This window comes from Accipiter gentilis, chromosome 11, assembly GCF_929443795.1.
Source record: "Accipiter gentilis chromosome 11, bAccGen1.1, whole genome shotgun sequence".
Lineage (NCBI taxonomy): Eukaryota > Metazoa > Chordata > Aves > Accipitriformes > Accipitridae > Astur > Astur gentilis.
This window is the reverse complement of record NC_064890.1, coordinates 14,146,564-14,165,213: the sequence shown is the minus strand read 5'-3', so window position 1 is coordinate 14,165,213 and position 18,650 is coordinate 14,146,564. Positions and strand designations below refer to the sequence as shown.

At 39.9% G+C, this 18,650-nt stretch overlaps 1 protein-coding gene across 5 annotated transcripts in view; it reads left to right on the top strand.

Annotated features, from left to right (window-relative positions):
* The window catches only part of SLC26A5 (solute carrier family 26 member 5), a 37,969-nt gene extending 21,332 nt beyond the window's left edge, over positions 1–16,637 (top strand). For 3 of the 5 annotated variants that reach the window (XM_049814137.1, XM_049814138.1, XM_049814136.1), the window contains 14 exons: positions 282–446; positions 2,515–2,667; positions 3,918–4,000; positions 4,095–4,242; positions 5,988–6,101; positions 6,410–6,487; positions 7,951–8,046; positions 8,826–8,932; positions 10,113–10,182; positions 11,654–11,746; positions 12,695–12,817; positions 13,696–13,908; positions 14,163–14,217; positions 14,776–16,637. In XM_049814137.1, coding sequence (XP_049670094.1) covers positions 282–446; positions 2,515–2,667; positions 3,918–4,000; positions 4,095–4,242; positions 5,988–6,101; positions 6,410–6,487; positions 7,951–8,046; positions 8,826–8,932; positions 10,113–10,182; positions 11,654–11,746; positions 12,695–12,817; positions 13,696–13,908; positions 14,163–14,217; positions 14,776–14,918 — 1,641 coding nt within the window. In that variant the 3' untranslated portion in view covers positions 14,919–16,637. The other 2 variants (XM_049814139.1, XM_049814140.1) reach the window with 2 other exon arrangements.
* Positions 16,638–18,650: the final 2,013 nt, after the last annotated feature.

The window sequence follows — 18,650 nt, the reverse complement described above, 5'->3', positions numbered from 1 at the left end:
TTTTCCTATCCCATCAGAAAAACTCAACCTAATGTTCTCTAATCTGTCCACAAACACCTATATTTACCCATATCCCACATTGCACCTGCCAGTGGCATGGAAGATTTGGTGCATTGATGGCTGCTTACTGAACTGTGGCTTTAGAGAGGCCAGGTTCAGGTTTGCCTGATCTGGCTTGGGCATTGAGGTTAGAAGAGGTGTCCTGTAGCCTGTCTGCTATATAGTGCTGATGTTCAGGCTACAGTGGGAGTCACATAGTTAATATTTCTCTTCTTCATTAGTTATGTTTAGGTCTCCTTCGATTTGGATTTGTAGCCATCTATCTAACGGAGCCTCTGGTGCGAGGATTTACTACTGCTGCTGCGGTTCATGTCTTTACATCTCAGTTAAAGTATCTCCTTGGCATTAAGACTAACCGATACAGTGGACCACTCTCAGTTGTATATGTGAGTAACTACATTTACTAAACATGCAAATTCTGCATTGTCTGGATCTAGTACTTAAGCCTTTTCCTATTTTTTTTTTAATTATTATTTTGGCACTAAGTAGAATAATGCTGCAGTATTCAAAACTGAGTATGAGGTCTTTAAGTGCCATAGCAATATATGAGCATCTTAAAGTGCAGCTTGGGTGTGACTTCATAGATCAGCATGGTCTGAGATGGGCAAATTTTAGGATTCTGCTTAATGTAGTTTTGTAATAAGAACAGATAATGTTCACTGAAGCAAGTGTCTTGTACGTAGTGGAAAAATGTGCTACTAAAATGCTTCACTGCAGACCAGACGTGTTTTGCAAAGCTAGGAAATGTTATTCTCGGAACCTTGCCCAGTCTGTGTTTCTCTTAATTTCACGCACAGTTCCTGATGGGAGTATTCTTCATTTCCTGTTTGTAAGCTGTTTTGTAGTGTGGTTGGACACAAAGTGCTGTGGCATGATAAATGTACCTGTTCTTTAGAGTAGTGGGAAAAAGTGTTTTGAAATAAGGACACTCAGTGTAAAGCATTGCTATTTATCGAAGAACCTAAGCATTAAAACTGATTGTTCAGAGCATGTAGGGATCCAGTATTTGACATAGCTCATAGTTTAATCTTCCACTTGCCTTCTGTCTAACACATAGTGATGCGAGAGGATGGGATAAAAGCCATGCAGTGTAAAGCTATGATTTGGTTAGTATGACTTAAGTAAAACCAAAAGCTCTAAATTCATTTGAATTTAAAATTGACAGTTGGGCTCTGAAAAAAATGTAATGGATCCCATGCAGCAAATTATTTGTTTAAAGGGACATTTCTAATTGAAATCACAACTAAAGCTTTTAAGTTGGTATGAACATTACTTTTCTTGCTGTTATGAACAAGCAGAGTTGAAATGCATCTGAATCTGATTTGCCTGCCAGTGTAGGAAGCCCCAAGTTGTTATCACAAAATCAATGCTCTGATTTTGCAGACAAGAACTCCTGAGAGGAAGAATAGGGAAGATCTCAGATATCTGTGAAAACCCAAGCTTTTGAGCAGATTGATGGCTCAGCAATAATGAAGCTTCAGGATTTCGACTACATGGAGGCTACAGAAAATACTTTGTGGGAATATTTCTTGTATATTTGTGCAGATATTGCAAACCTTTTGGAAACAAGGCTGCACTAATGATTAATTCCTAAATTTGCTGTTTATTTCACTAATCTGGAAACCAGACATACTAACTGCTAAATAAATAGGAGGGAAGGTACACATGCAAGATGTGCTACCAGGACATCTTGAATGTATAATATCCTGATAGTTGCTGTAATTTTCCTTACGTCTAAAGAAGGTTATGTACATCTTCTTTCAAAGACCTCTCCAAGAGGGGGGTTTTTTTTGGTTTTTTTTTTAATGCAGTGGAATAACAAGGAGTAATTGGTAAGGAAATCATTTACCCTGTAGCAACTTGCATGTTCCAGCAAGCTTTCATTCTTTTAACATCCTTTTAATAGTGTTTTCAACTAGAAGATATTTGGAATAATCACCAGTTAATAATGTCCAGCGGTGTTGCAAGATTACTGTTATTTAATCATATTGCTATGGTAACCTCAGTGGTTGTATCAGCAGCCTTATCATTTTACAATGGTTTATGCAGCTCTAAGTAGATGTGACTTGCCAAAGAATATTTGAAGGTATTAGAAGGAATTTGCGTTTATTGTTTTCAGGTAGCTGCCAGTATGAAATATGTGTGAAAATGTTGAAGATAAGGGATGTAGTTTAGACTTTTTTCCCCATGGTGGATTTTTCTCCAAATTTTTGCCCCATTTGAGGAAGACTGATCTTGTAAATGATTGCAAGTGCATCTCCCTCACTGAGATACTCTGAACTTCTGTGTTTTGTGGGAACAATGGGGATTTTGGTGAGGCACTGATTCATGGTGGTTATCAATGCAGAATAAAAACACAGCTGAACAGCAGTGTATAATTTACTCTTTTATGACAAATCTCCATGAAGATTATATTTTCTTAGGAATAATTATGATACTTCTGTTGTGTTACAGAGCATAGCTGCTGTGCTTTCAAAAATAACAACGACCAATATTGCTGCATTGATTGTTGGATTAACGTGCATTGTTCTATTGTTGATTGGAAAAGAAATCAATCTCCGGTTTAAGAAGAAGCTCCCAGTTCCTATTCCTATGGAGATCATTGTGGTAAGCCAGTTGGGAAATTCTACAGCTAAATCATATAACTGTTCTAAAGCTGTAGAAACTGTCTCATTTTCTATCAAGTCTTATTGAGCTTTAGAATAACTTCGGTTGGACATAATTCATTTGATGCTTGATCCAGTTGAAGGTTTAGATACTCATAAGGTTAGAGACTGACATGCCCAAGTTTTAGGCATAAGCTCCCAAAGAAGAACTGAAAACCCGGTTAAACACCCACAGTCCCCTATGGCAATGGGTAGGTAGAGATTTGTTGTAAAACCCACTCTGTCCTGGAGTTTTGGCACCTGAATGATTCTCTTGCAAGGTATGCCTCCGAGTGGCATTTCCCACTCAGAGTCCAGGAGCTCATAACCCCCTCCTGAAGGAAGGTGCTTACAGATGCCTGTTTCAGAGGTTCTGTGGGGCCTGCTTGCTTTTTAAAATGCAGTGGTAGAAAGAAGAGCAGGAACCAGTAGGATTTACTACTTAACCTTCCTTTCTCTGTTTGAGACTGATAAATGACTGCAGAATTGATTCTGTTTCGAATGACTACTCTAAAATACATGCATAAAGCAGACTATCTTAATACACACAAAGCCCACATCTCTGATAACCTTTCACCTTGAAAAGTGGTTGGATTTTAAAATGAGTTCTTGGATAACTAGAGCTCTCAACCAACCTGCACAAAATCAGACCCAAGAAAGGGAATAACTGAAGGTGTGGCACAATCTAGATAGAAGGAACAAAGAAAAGGGATGCTGTTGAGAGATGGTGGAGGTGGTGTAATAGGGTGTAGTTTGATAGTAAGGCAATAGCAAAGTGATCTTAACACCTGTTCCTTTCACTGCTGCTGCACCAGTTCTGTTCACAGATAGCATGCAGGTTATGCACATGAAAATATGGCAGTGCAGATGTCCTTGGCTTGTCCTTGCATTTAATTTCTCAATACACTATTCTGCCTGAGCTTGGCTCAGGCAAAGGGAATTCGAGTGATTCAGATCATATCATAGCGTGTTCCTTTTAACTGTTTCCAAGAAAACTTTATAAAGTCAGTGAGGGTTGAACCTGATAGAGGGAAAATTGTGATACTTCCTCCTTTTTATCTGCTTCTTTATCCTCTAACTCTTAGAAAATTGATTGAGAAAGAAATGTAAACCCTTGTGTATATTATTCATAATCAGCTAACTGTTATTAGTTCTTCAGGTGGCTTTATCTCTTTCTAGCTGATGTTTACAAATGTGTTTGTCGATTTTTAGGTAATTATTGGCACAGGAGTGTCAGCTGGAATGAATCTGAGTGAGTCATACAGAGTGGATGTTGTTGGGAATATTCCTCAAGGGTAGGGATGATATATTCTTATTCAAACTATACCTTTTCTGTATGGCATGTAGCTTTTATTATAGTAATTTGTAAACATTTATTTCATCTCCAAGGTTACGTGCACCAGCAGTTCCCGAGATTCAGCTCATCCCAGCAATATTTGTGGATGCAATAGCAATAGCAATAGTTGGATTTTCAATGGCTGTATCAATGGCCAAGATCTTTGCCCTTAAACATGGTTACACCATTGATGGGAATCAGGTAAAAGTATTGGGGTTGCTTTGTTGAAAATTCTCAGTAGCACCTTTGTTACATCATTAACATAGAATGGGATATTGGACAAAAATGAGATTTTCTTTCATAGACAAATCAGGTCAGGTTTTTGACAGCCTACACATTTAAATGCCAGGAAGTAAGTTCTTCTTCTGGCTGTGTTTTAATAACCAGTTTCACTTTTAGCTTCATTTTTTGAAAACTTGCTTCTATTAGACTTAGATATATGCATGAATATTAATTGTAGGAACAGCAATTACTTAGCCTACTGTCCTGATGGCCAGCTACTTTATCTCTGCTTTCTGCAATAGAGCAAAGCATAGAGTTCCCATATGATAATGCCTTAATTGTCAAAGAACTACTACCTAAGGTTTAGAAATTCCAATTATGTTTTTTAGTTTGTTTTTATTCCCACCCATTGCAGATAGGCAGCTCGTCATTTTCTGGGGCAGCAATTGGCTCCATCCATAGTTAGCATTCTTATCACGATTTGAGTGACAAAGGCTGTGGTTAGGGACTCTCTAAAACTAAAATGGTATGTCCTCCTCAGCTACCCTGTCCTTCCTGTGCAATTTAGAATCAGTATTGCAGCTGGATTATTGGTTGATACTTGATATTGTTGTGGTGTCACGGGAGCCAGAAAGTTCATATGCTGTAACACATGTCCTAGAGCAAGTATCTAACACAGCACAGATCAGCTGTTCCACCTTCTCAAAATGGCTGTCTTCCTCTGAGAGTAAATGGAGTTTAAATGACCTTAACCTACAGAGTTTTACATCTGGTCAGATGAATCTCATCCTTCACATCATTGTTCTTTGTTACCCAAAGAGAGAAAAGTCCATAGCTGCATAAATGGAATCAGCTCTGTTTATGTTAGTTAAAGTAATCGTCACTGACCTAGGATAAGCATCTAGATCTTTTCCTCAGGAGGTACCAGATGCTACTTCACCTGGATGTTAAACTATAGAACTCCTTGTGACAGGATGCAGTGCATGCTGAGTGTTTAAATGGATCAAAAAAGCGTTGTACAAATGCAAAGAGAAAAACTCATTGAGAACTGTTCAAAACATGTAACTCAAATCATCTCAGTTACAAATAGCAGGATGCAGAGTAACCCGGGGAGGCCTTATTACAAGCAAGTACCTTCCTAGGCATCAGAAACACAGTACTGAGGTAGATGGAGCTCTGACCTTGCTCACAATAACAGTTCTCATGTGGGATCTTCCTGATGAAGCAGTGGACACACATTGTTTTTTTCATGTACAGCAATGGATTACCTCCCATGGAAACACAGCCAAGGCTGCTCTTGGTTCTAATAGTACTAAACAGATAGTTTAGGGTGGGAAGCAAAGAACAATGTTTGTATGAGAAACTATGTTCCATGTATATTCAGGGTTAAAATCCAAGTTATCCTCAAGCTGAAGAAATCCTTAAAACAAGCAATGCTGTCATTCATTTTAGTTTTCAGTCTGACTCATTACTGTAACATTTAAGGATGGGAAATGTCTCCAGCACTTCATGAGGTGCTTTATTTAAAAGATGATTTAACATCCATCAATTTGCACATGTATGAGAACCACAAGTATAAGCTACAATAAGGTTGTTTATTCTCTATAATAAGGTTGCTAGAAAGCACTGTACATAAGTTGTAGTTATTAATATGTATTGATAGCTCCAGCTTTGTACAGTTGCCAGGTATAATTGCCTTTGTTTTACTCTATTGTTTAACACAGGAACTTATTGCCTTGGGAATATGCAACTCTGTGGGGTCATTTTTCCAAAGCTTTCCAATCACTTGCTCAATGTCTCGAAGTCTTGTTCAGGAAAGCACTGGTGGGAAAACTCAGGTATGTAAACCCAAATTTTGAGCCAAACAAAGTTTGCTTTTTGGAGCTCCAAAGCTAGAGTCTGCAGCTTCACTAGATTGCCACATTTCTCTGCCTGGGGCAGAAGGAATAACTGGATTTTCCCTTGTTTCAAATCCGGATTGGGCCAGGATAGAAAGCTGCACGACAGCCAAAAGGGGTGAACTGAGTGGGAGGGATCAAAAGTCACTTGAACGACCAGCCTTGTGACAAGCATGAGAGGGGTTAGCTAATCAGTAATACTGCCCTTTGGGGGCACTTATAAATCAATTCTGGCTTCTTTTGTTCAGATTGCAGGTGCCCTCTCTTCAATTATGGTTCTGTTGGTAATTGTGGCTATTGGATACCTCTTTGAACCACTTCCACAGGTAAGGGAGTTTTGCCTCTTAGGCATTGCTTTGTCGGTGAACAGAGGCCAGTGAGTATTGCTTAAAAGTGAGATTGTGGGATGATTAGTAACCAACACAGTTAGGCCTTGATCCAGAAACCTTTAAATTTTGTATGCATTTTTGCTATAAGTTAGACTAGAAATGAATAACATTTTGAATTTTGAAGGATCCAGCATATTTTTTTGTTGTTGTTTTTAATATTGGACGTTCTGGACTCTGTGTTTAGAACATAAAAGTGATAACTTCAAACAAATCCCCTTTAGAATCATTTAGGTTGGAAAAGACCCTTAAGATCGCCAAGTCCAACCATTAACCTAACACTGCCAAGTCCACCCCTAAACCATGTCCCTAAGCACCACACCTGTGCGTCCTTTAAATACCTCCAGGGATGGCGACTCAACTACCTCCCTAGGCAGCCTGTTCCAATGCTTGACAACCCTTTCGGTAGAGAATTTTTTTCCTAATATCCAATCTAAACCTCTCCTGGCACAACTTGATGCCATTTCCTCTTGTCCTATCGCTTGTTATTTGGGAAAAGAGACCAACACCCACCTCACTACAGCCTCCTTTCAGGTAGTTGTAGAGAGCAATAAGGTCTCCCCTCAGCCTCCTTTTCTCCAGGCTAGACAACCCCAGTTCCCTCAGCTGCTCCTCATAAGACTTGTGCTCCAGGCCCTTCACCAGCTTCGTTGCCCTTCTCTGGACACGCTCCAGCACCTCAATGTCTTTATTGCAGTGAGGGGCCCAAAACTGAACACGGTATTTGAGGTGTGGCCTCACCAGTGCTGAGCACAGGGGAACAATCACTTCCTTAGTCCTGCTGGCCGCATTTGATTGCAGCATAGGAATTCTGGGAAGAGGTTAAAAATTTAAAAGAAAGTAATAGCTCAGCTAGGAAAGGGTTGAGGCTGGGTGATGGCTCAGCATAATGAGTTGGTTTTGCTGCAGTTTTACTTATTTGTATAAAAATATATTTACGTGAATAAATATATTCTGACTTTAAAAAAAGTTTGTTTCTGGTGACATGCATAGGATGATATGCAATTCCTGTTCCTTTTTATAGGAGACATACCTTGGGTTACACCTATATGACTGTTGCAGGAATTGCTGCAATATATTGTAGAGAAACTTGAATTTGAGATTATAGTCTAGCTACTACAGGCACTATAATTGCAGCAGCATGGAGCTCAGGAATATGTGATTTCTCTTGACAGTAAAGAGTAAATCAAACTGTACTGACCAGCTTGCCATTTCTACAGCTGCAGTAAAAGCATATCTCCACTGAACTACTTGAAAAGTTGTTTTTTTTAAATCGAACATTGCTCAGTAGATTTATCAGTTGTACAAAGCACAGAAATAGAGTTATTTGTGATGCTTTGAAGTTCTTATTTGGCATTGGGTTTATTTTGCTTCTGAAAATTGCATTTGTGTAATATTCTTAGACAGTGCTAGCTGCAATTGTCATGGTGAACCTGAAAGGAATGTTTAAACAGTTTGGAGATGTCGTGCACTTCTGGAGAACCAGTAAGATTGAGCTGGTGAGTAATGCACAGCTCAGTGCATATATTTTACTGTATTAAATTCGTGGCTTCTCTTCTTCCTAACCCCCAAAAAAGGGTAGAAACTTATCAAGGAGTTACAAATTGGTGTTGCATTGCAGATGAACATAAGACATGGAGCTGTAAGTACCCTAGGAGAGTGATCTGTTGCAGTCAAGAATGTTTGTTGTTGTTGTTCAACAACCCTTAACTCGGGTCAGAAGTAGTTTGGTTGCAGTAAAAGCAAAGCTTTTCAGTGTTGCTATAGGAACTGCACTGGAGACTGTGGGAATGTCTGAGAAGAATTTGAAAAACAGAGTTAACAAAGAAAACTACGTGAAGGTATTTGCCATATTTTAAGACAAAGCAAAAACCTGGCTGGAGTGGGCCAGAACTAGGAGTATCGGAGGGAACATTTTGGTAGCATTTTTCTCCTGGATTAACTGGCGGGTGGAAGTAAGTGAAAGCTACTTGCAGGCCTTGAATATTGTATTAATCCTAAGGTATTTGGAGTCTGGTGGTAACACAAGATTCCTTGGAGAACAGGACTTAAGGCATTAATTAATATGTGACAGTTTGTCAGATGTTATGTTAGTGCACCTTGAGCTTTTATGCCCTTCTGAAAGGTTAAGGCAATTACAGTCTGCTATCATGTTGGATTACATTATAGCCTGTTCCTGAACAGAAGTGATATGTAGGTTTTGAGGTTGAATTATGCTATTGTTTTTGCTGTTAACAGAAGAGGATGCATAATAATTCAGACCTTTTCTTTGTTTTAGGCCATCTGGGTGGTAGCTTTTGTGGCTTCTCTTTTCCTGGGACTAGACTATGGTTTGCTTACTGCAGTAGCGTTTGCAATGATAACCATTATTTACAGAACACAAAGGTCAGATTTCTTCTGATTTCTTCTTCAAAATTAGTGTTTGCTGATCTTCTATGTGGTTTTGTTTGTTTAAGCAGTACAAATAAGCAGAAGACCTTTCCACCCTCTTCAACTGCATGCAGTATAGAATCTGGTTCATAATAGGTCATGCCCTGTGGCTCTGATCCAGGGTTCACATTTTACTTTTCTGAGAAGAAAATTTCTAGAGGGTACGTTTCAAAGATAAACAGAAAATTTTCGATTGCTTATATTGGTTAATCTTCTTGTTTACTTTTTTTAATGCCTAGAGTTTAGAACTTCAGATCTGCTTTATGAGTTTCAGTAAATGATTACATTCTGTGTGCACTAACTGTCACAGTCAAGCAGAAGCTGTGTCAGGTTATTAGTAGATGAACGTTTTATAAGAAAGTTCTAATTTATCAAAAAATTGTGCTTGCCCTTCTAGTTTTTCAAATCACTTCTCCTCTCTCCCATTCAAAGTGACAAAGCTTTTACTGTGAAGCTTTCCAGGTCTACAGCAAAATGATTTCTTGCATGTGTGGGTAGGACTGTCATGTGAGGCTTCTAGGCTCAAGGTCTGGGACATCTAGGTGGAAAATGTATAAAAGTCTAGTTTTCAGTCTGCATTGGAATGATACCAAATTCTGAGATTTCTGCCCTACATAAATAAGAGTATTTTTCTGCCATCTCTGTATTCTTTTGTTCTTGCAAACAGAACAGTAATGTACTTTGCTGTCACACTGCTTGTGAGTTGGGAATACTTATCTCCTCAGGTGTTGTCCTGGGAGCAGAGTGGCTCTTTGAAATTGCAGCATGTATTCTGCCAGTATGAGTTTCTGTATTTGCAAGATAGTCAATGGAGTTGCACTAGTTCATGCCGAAGAGAATTTGCCCTGTACCTTTGCATGCTTTGGCCTAAGTTTTTCAGAAAATGATAACATTACAGTGCTAAGTTTATAAATTGTTTTTGCACTGACAGAAGCAAACTTGTCTAGTCACCAACTGGCCCCTTTATTCTGTTCCTTCCGTAAACTGCCCACTGCATTTGCCCACATTTAGATAAGCCTGTACAAGACAGGCACTGCAGAATGACCATTTAAAATAAGTTTCAATCTGTATTGAACACTCACTTTTCCATTTTATAAGTGATAATACTGAAACAGTTGCTTCCATTTCTCTCTAGGCCTCAATACAGAACCCTTGGTCAGATTCCTGACACTGACATCTACTGTGATGTGGAAGAGTACGAAGAGGTAAGAGTGTATTCTTCTGCACTGAAGAGTTTTATGTAGTGAGCAAAGACGACTGTGGCAATTTTCTGCTTAGCCCTACCATACTGCACATATAGTGCTGTCTGCCTAGCATTCACCTGTGCTGAAGGGAAAGAAAATAAATTTGATTTTGGTAGCAAAAGCTTTTTTTTGTTGAAAATGCTAGCTTTTTGTACTGTATGTATGTTTGACCAGGAGGTGATCAAAAGTAACCTTTATACTAGTTCCATTGTACTAGCTTGTACAAAATGGTAAGGTTTATAGGAATACCACTGCTAAACCTGCTATGTACACAAGTGCGTACAAAGCCACCTTCTTTACTTTTGTGGCAGTATTGCATGAAATCCATGGCACCCAGGATCCAAACTGCTATGTTCTTCAGAATTGCAAGAACTGTTCAAAACAGTATCTCCCTGCCTCCACCCATCCCCTGCTCATTAAATATACATGATTAATGTCACAATTGCTTGCCATGCACTTAGCTTCTTATAAATGCCATTTTGTTCAAGCAAAAGTTGGTAAAAGCAGTAAATTTTATCAATATAATGGATGTAAACATTCTGTATTTATTCACAAACAGCAACTACAATTTTCTGCACTCTCTGTCAAGTTCTCAGAGATGCTGCTATGAAGGCTACATCCCCCTTTACTACGGAACCAGTCTGTAAAAACCTATGGGAAAAGATGATTCTGTAATCTGAAAACATTCTCTCACCAGCAGTTCCGCTTTGAATATGATACTAAGCAAAAGTATATGCGAGCGTGTTTATAGCTGTAGGCAAAGAAGAGGAGACTCCATTTTTTGTTACACTGAATGCAGTTAGCATTCCTCCTCCTGTATAAAGATGGGCTTGGCAGCATAGGGCAGGCTGGATCTCAGCTGCTGGCCAGGCTATTTGCATGTAAAATGTCAGAGTGCAGCCTGTTTAGAGATGACTCATTTAAAGTAGAGGAAAAAAGTGATATTGAGGCCTATCTGAAGGCCTGTTTAAAACCAAAGATTTGAAAGGCTCTTTTTTTGGTACCTGAGGAGACAAGAAAGAAAAGGACAGAGAGAAACAGAGAAATAAGTCATTATGCCTGTATAAAGGGAGGCTAAAAGGAAGCATTCCTAGATCTGCAGGATTTCCTCATGGTAATACCAGCTGCAGACAGCAACATCAGAGAACTGCAAACATTTAATTCCTTTTTATGTCTGTACATTTCATTGTTATAAAGAAGGAGAAATGTTACATAGCATGGATTGTGTGCAGTATTACACCAGAAAAGGGGGAGGTTCTGACCTGACTGGCTTTGCTCACGACAGTGCCAACATTTATTTGACACATGCTGAATAGCCATTCAGAGTTGGCTCTTGGGCTGCTGCATGTTCATGTGTCTTGTGATCACACAGGTACTTTTCTTCTAGTGCAGGCAATACTTAACTGTGCACATCCAATATTCTTTTCCTTAGGTTAAAGAATATCCTGGAATAAAAATATTTCAAGCTAATGCATCACTGTATTTTGCCAATAGTGAGTCATATACAAGTGCACTGAAGAAAAAGGTGAGTAAACCAAATTCTTTAATGACTTGTGTCTTGAAAATTCAAACTGGCTTCTGAAACATGCTCGACTTTCAGCTCCTTTAGTGTAGCCCCTAGCACAGTGTTTCTCAGCCTGGTGATCAGTAAAACATGAGAGGGTGACTCTCCAGCCAGCTGCAAATCATCTTAGGAAGCAACAACATGGCGGGAGGGAGTAAGTGGAAAGAGAGTAGCTTAATACTAACTGCTTGTGAATGGAAGGTCTGGTGATTGCAGAGCACAAACTGGTCAAACGCCTTTTTTTTTTTTTTTTTTTAGAAGGAAATAAGTAGTTGCTGAACCAAAACCAAAATGTCTGGGAGTAAAAGCTTCTTTTGTGGGTGACAAACTTTACGGGGGTGCAAGACCATGGAATACTGTAGGCATTCAATGCCTTTCAAGAGCAACAAATTACCTGCATACAGAGTATGCCTCGTCTCCTGTCTAACCAGTGTTTGACTGGGTGGGAATGGCAATAACAGAACTAGCTAAGGGCAGAACTACCTGACCTGGTAGCAATTGCACCCTTACTAACTTCTGAAAAATTTTTCTGTAGCTCCCATGATGAGTCTTGTACAAAACAGGTGGGTGGTACTTGTCTTCACAAAGCAAGAGGTGTTGGCAATATATGTCCAAATGCACTTCTCTCGCCTTTGCTCTCTGCACTCGAATCAGCACTCGGTTGAAACACGGTGCGCTCTGATTTCAAGAAAAGAATGTGATGCATCTCTTCCTCATCTTGTTAACACTGTGCTTGCCAAGATTATTATTCCTTCTTACTTTATACTGTTCTCACCCCCATCAAGGGAAGCTGAACAATGCAGGCTTGTGTTTTAAATTTATGACAGCGATGAATTCAGTGCTAATTGATAATGCAATGTCATCCTAACAAGCTGAATCTCCTCTGATTGTGCTTTCTTTTTGTGACAGACTGGAGTGGATCCTTGTGCCATATTAGCAGCAAGGAGAAAAGCCCAGAAGAGGCATGCCAGGGAAATAAAGGCGGCAAATGAACTCAGAAAGAAAGCTGTATTGAAACTAGTGAATTCTTCGGTAAATATTTACCTCTGCTTTATCAGCTAACATGCTGCTGCTTTCTGGTGTTACCATTCTTGTTTATACAAGGTGCAGGGTGCAAATCAGGTAGAAAGGCTTAGGGAGCAAGCACTGCGCAGTGCGGACAGGCTACTGGGGGAACAGCGTAAGGGTCCGCGGCTGGATTGGATAATTGTGTTGAACCTTATTACATTCAGGTAGCACATAGCGGAGCAGAGCCTTTCCACACTGTCATACTGTCTCAGCAGAAATTGGAGGGACCCTACCTCTGCCTCTCCCCACACACTTGGAAAAATCATGCAGAAATAGGATATAATAAAATTAATTCAAATTAGCAGCCCGTGTAATAAAAAGGTGCCATCCGCACTGCTGATCCTGGCATGGTTAAGCGAGGCAGGTACATTGAGAAGGGGTTGTTTGAAACATGCTTGTGCTTTTATGCATGTTTAAATTCACCCCCCTGTTGGGAGCTGGTGTATGCTTTTTACCATGGGAAACCAACCAAATGCCTAAATTAAGAGCATGATTGTCGTTGCTTCTTTTGGATATATAGGCCTTGGCAGGATCAGCAGGGATAAGGCAAGGAAATGGAGTAAAAACATGAACAGGTGTCAGTGTTTGAAGGAAATGGGTAATTCACTCCTAAGAGAATAGCTTTAAGCTGCTTGCATGTGACCGTAGAAAGGTTGGGCATAAGAGAATAAACCTTGATATATGTAAGATATGGAAGTACGTGTGGATGTAAAGCCAGTTTCTGTAATGGTTAGGAGCTGTACAGCTTTTAAAGACTGAAAGAAATATGAATATGGGGAGGAAGGGGATCTACACTGAAAAAGCATTGGCTGTCATTAAGCTTTATTTATCTTCTCTCCCAGACTAACGATGTGGAAGCAAGTGTAAAACATGAGATAGCAAATGATGAGTTACCTGTAAATGGAAAATTTGCATCTGCAGATGCTAGTGTACAAGACGTGTCTCCTGATGAGCATGAACAGTTTGTGGAGCCGAAAACAAACATCCACTCTTTAATTCTGGATTTCACCCCAGTGAACTTTGTGGATTCAGTTGGAGCAAAAACATTAAAATCAGTAAGTAGGGCTTTTTTAACCCAGAAAAACCCATAGAAAACTTGTGAGATACTTAACAGGGAACATAAATGCCAGCTCAAATACAATCCAGTATCTCACCTAATCAAGGTTTTAATTCTGTAGCTCTGTCAGTTCTAGCTGAATACTGGGGAACGTGGACTGTGCAGCTGTCATGGTAATTGGCTTACATCTTCCAAAACTGCGATGTATGCAATATTAGGTCTGTGTTTGACTTTGGTTTAACTCTGTTGCAGATTATAAAAGAATACAAAGAAGTTGGTGTCTGTGTCTGTATTGCCAGCTGTAGTGGTGAGTTGAGATTTATTTTTTTTTTTTTTGTGAGCTTCATGCAAGAGATTGTGTTTTATCTCTTTCCCTCTGGCCCTGAATTTTCTGCTGCCAGGTGCCTCAGTACTATCAGCACTTACTTCACATAAAATTGGATTTGAGGAAAAGCATATATGCATTAGAGCCTTCACTTTAGTGAAAGTAGAGCACTGAGATAATGAGTTCTGTGAGGGCTAGATCCTGCTCCCATTTATTCCAGCTGGTGAACTGTAAATGCCACACTGAACTTTGCACCTTGGAATTGTTGTAATAATGTAATAAGGAGGAAAAGCCTGCAATGTTCCAAGTTTCTGATATTTGGAATTGTAGCATCTTCTGCCAAGAACAGGCCTCTGTGTATGTCTGGATAAGAGAATTACCCATTTGGAGTAGAAGTAGCATGTGATCCACCTGGCTACTGTAAATGTTTTAAGTGATTACAAGTAAGAGGACAAGTTGTCATCTTCCTGAGATAGCATTGTCTTCCATCTTTGTGCTTTAGTTTATGCACTGATGCCGTGTTTGGTTTTTATGTTGTAGGCCCTGTAATGACTGAGCTGACAAGACTGAATTTTTTTGATAACACTGTAACAAGAGAGTTGCTGTTTCACAGCATTCATGATGCTGTCCTTGCTTGCCAAGTGAAAGACAGGTCTGCTTCACAGACGGATTTTAACCTCTGAAGAGTGGCATCGAGCAGAATGGAAGCCAGATTTATGCTGATGGAGACTCTTACTGAATATTTAATTTGCACACTTTAAAGAGAGCCTAAGGCTAGTTAATCTACGGGTATAGGGTGGTGCTTATTTTCTGTAGGAAGAGTGGATAAGGAATTGGAAGCCTTCATGCTCTTGATTTTTTTTCTTCCAGTCAGGGTGTAGCCTCCCAACAACATACAAACACAAAATTATGCAAGACAAGAAAATTCGGTGTATTCTGCTACAATCAGAATCTGATAGACAAGGTGACATTCCTATTACTGTTGAGAAAATGGGCACTTTAACTCACTACGAGGTGGGATCTTGCAGGAAATGACTGTTTCCGCAATTGCAATGCACTGTACCAGTGTCTTTAAAGAACTTTCTTAGATGACTTTTAAAGCCTGATGTCAACATCTGCGTAAAACAGATTCATATAAATTATAATAATCTGCTGGCTGGATTAATGAATTCACACTGGTAGCATTTAGCTGCTACTCTCTTTAAACCTGGATGGTACAGTTATTTTTTTAAAATATCTAACCTTTCTCAACTACTCTTCGTTGCCTGACCATTTTCACTTGAAGTTCAAATTAGAAACTCATTGTTTAATTATTACATTATCAATATGGTACTTCCACTGCCAAAACCTAGTTGTGCTTTCTAGAAAAGAATACAGTTGATTTTAAGCTAGGATTATTTTACCTTCAAAGTTTGAAGACAAAACTGGTTTGTCAGGAGGCAGGAGTGAAGCCTATTAAAATTAAATTAAGAACTGATGCCCTCTATGCAGTCTCTTAAGCTAGAATAAAAACATAGACAAAGTCTAATGTCTCAGTGGGCCAAGAAAGATAAATCAAACCCAACACTTTTCTGTTGCCTGAGGTATCTTCCTACCACCAGTGCTGCTTCTGCCTCAGCTTTTAAGTGCTTTGAGAAATAGATTTCAATAGAAATCAAAAGTGTTAATTAAGTGTTTGGTTTTTTAAAAAGAAACAGTAGTGTGGAGGTTTTTTCTATGTTTTCACAACCTGGCTGCTGTGGTACTGCTTAACTTCAGGTGGAAGATGAAAAACATGGAAATGTAACTCAAGAAAAAGAAAGAAATCTTCAATGCCTGTGTTTCCCTAACAACAATCACTATGAATCTGAGCAGAGATAGGAACCTAAAAGTGTTTGTTTCGCTGTAGGTTATTTTGACAGCACAGGGGAAGAGGGGAGTGTCAGTGACATTTCATTTAGCACCCTCAAATCAAAGGTCCTGTGCATAAGGGAATTCAAACTACTTTCTCTTTTCTGAATGCAGAACTTAATACTTTTATCTTGCTTCAGGCTGTGTTGCGATTAGGGCTTGCTTCAGGTAAACCAAGTTTCCCAAGCACCAGGGGCACTTGAGGAAGATGTTTTATTTCATCAGACTCCCCTGCCAATAGGGATAGGAGGCTTTCTGCATCAGAAATTACCACTTAGCTGGAGTTCAAAAGATGAATTGAATGCATGTTAACACACTGTGCGTGTTTATTTAAACAACTTTTGGTACATTTTATAATGTTAACTAGTTTAATAAGCCTTTGTATCTACATACAGTATATTTTTCTACTTTTCAGCTTGTCGCAGCTTCAGTTTTTAACTATGTAGTCTCTTCAGTTCACGTCAAAATCCTGTCAACTTCTAAAATAAAGTGATGATCATGACTTGTCAAAATTTTCCACTCTGTCTTGGTGAGACTCTGTGCATGGGGCGAGTCAAGGTCTCCGGATCCAAGTGTCTGTTGCTACAGGGGTCACCACCTCCATCAGCTCCTCCCTGCTGCTCAGGTTCCTGCTCTTCACCCCCCAGAGCTCCCCCACCCACATGAAGCCCTCTCCATGCCAGGCCTCAGCGTGATACAATTAGTGCTGCACTGCCCATCCTCTGGGGAGCAGCTGAAATGCTGGACTGAAAACCTTTGCCCAGGAAAGTCCTAGAGCCCAGCCTGTGCAGCACTAGTACTCTGCCACCTGCTCCTGGGTACCACCAGCACTACTGGTAACTCATCCAGTAAAATAAAATCTGGCAGCTTTTGGCCAGCCTTGTCCAGTGCTTTGCTGCCACCAGCTGAAGCACTGCTTCCTTCTTGCCAGCCTAAGTCACCTACTGAAAAGTAAATGACAACTTCTTTCCTATACTGATTAACAAACTGCTATCTCCAAGTTTAAATCCTGCCTTAGACTTGTCAGTGCTAGATTAAACAAACCCCCATCCTTTAAACTCATAACAGGGCTCATCTCCTTCCCCTCTCCAGTTTGTGTGCCTTGACAGGGTAGCACCTCTATCCCCTCACTGCTGAAGCCCCAGCACAGCAAATGTCACTGGATAGCCTAAGTCCAGTTTGATGCCTCATAATAAACAGAATGCTCCTCTCCCCCTCCTTTTTTGCAAGAGTACTGATGATAATTCAGGATACCCAGTAAGACCCAAACTCTTTTTACATACTTCACTTACCCTTCTGAACTAAAAGGTATACTTGAGTACTGCTCGTGGTAAACAGATACTCTCAGCGCTACTTTCTGAACCACTTTCAGGCTCAAAATGAAAAAAATTCTGTCCCACCAATAAGTTTGCATCCCTCCCCAAAATAACACATAACCACTGAGCTCAGCTTTTCAAGCAGGTGTGGGCAAAACCAGGGGATTACCTAAGGTTGCTTATCAAGTTACTGACACTGGCCAAAATCCTGACAAAGTTCATGTACCACATACGCTTTTCCCCTGTTGTACACACCTCCTTTTTCAAAAAAAACATTAAGTGGCTGCTTCTAAGCTTGATAAATTGATGTCAGTTGTATCAAAATGAGACCCGATAAAACTTCTCTCACTTCCAAGACAAAGCAGTTCCCAAAAGCATTTCCTTCCACCCTGGTATTTCTTCAAGATCTTCCCCTGCCCACCTCCAAATTTAATGAAAAAAAGAAAACGAAAGGCTGTTGCTTTTCATTGACCAAACCATCCAGCATGAAAGGAACATACTAGATGAATGAAGATCAACCTTTTAACATTGCCTGCTGCCAACAACTATCAGCTATGGCCCAGCTACCAGAGCATCAGGACCCTATCGGGGTCATCCTCCATGTGTAGTAGCATCTTAGACAAGTAATATGATTTATCAAAGTGCTCACTCGTAGCTGATGCCAAACTTGAAGAGCAAGAACAGGAAAAACAAATCTTCTTTCCCTTAAAGCTAAGAAATTATGCTTACTTCTTCCTCTGTCTTGACCCACTTACTATTTTCTAAGAAAAAGAATCTCAGCAAAAGCAATGAAAAAAACCACTGAAGAAAAAAAACAAGTTATGATGGTGCCAGAGCGCTCACCCAAGGAGAGAAATAATATCCCTTCGCGTCTTCCCTAAGCTGGGCACTGACTCAGACCACCAAGCACCTGAGCTGAGCTGTGTACACCTTCTCCTCAGCTCTTGTCCCATGGCAGTTCCTGAGAGTTTTCTCGGGACACACTTGCACCTCAGTGCTGAACGTCACGCAAGCGCACCCGGAAACACTGTAGTCACATAGGGATCTTTCAGCACCTTTACAGCTTAGATGGTAAGTTTTGGGGTGTAAATGGTGGCTAGGGATCTAAAATTTGGATTTCTAACATTGCCCAGGTATCTGATTTAAAAATATCTCACTGGTCTAGGCTGCATTATTAGAGTCTCCCTGAGATTTTTTTCTTCTACAGCA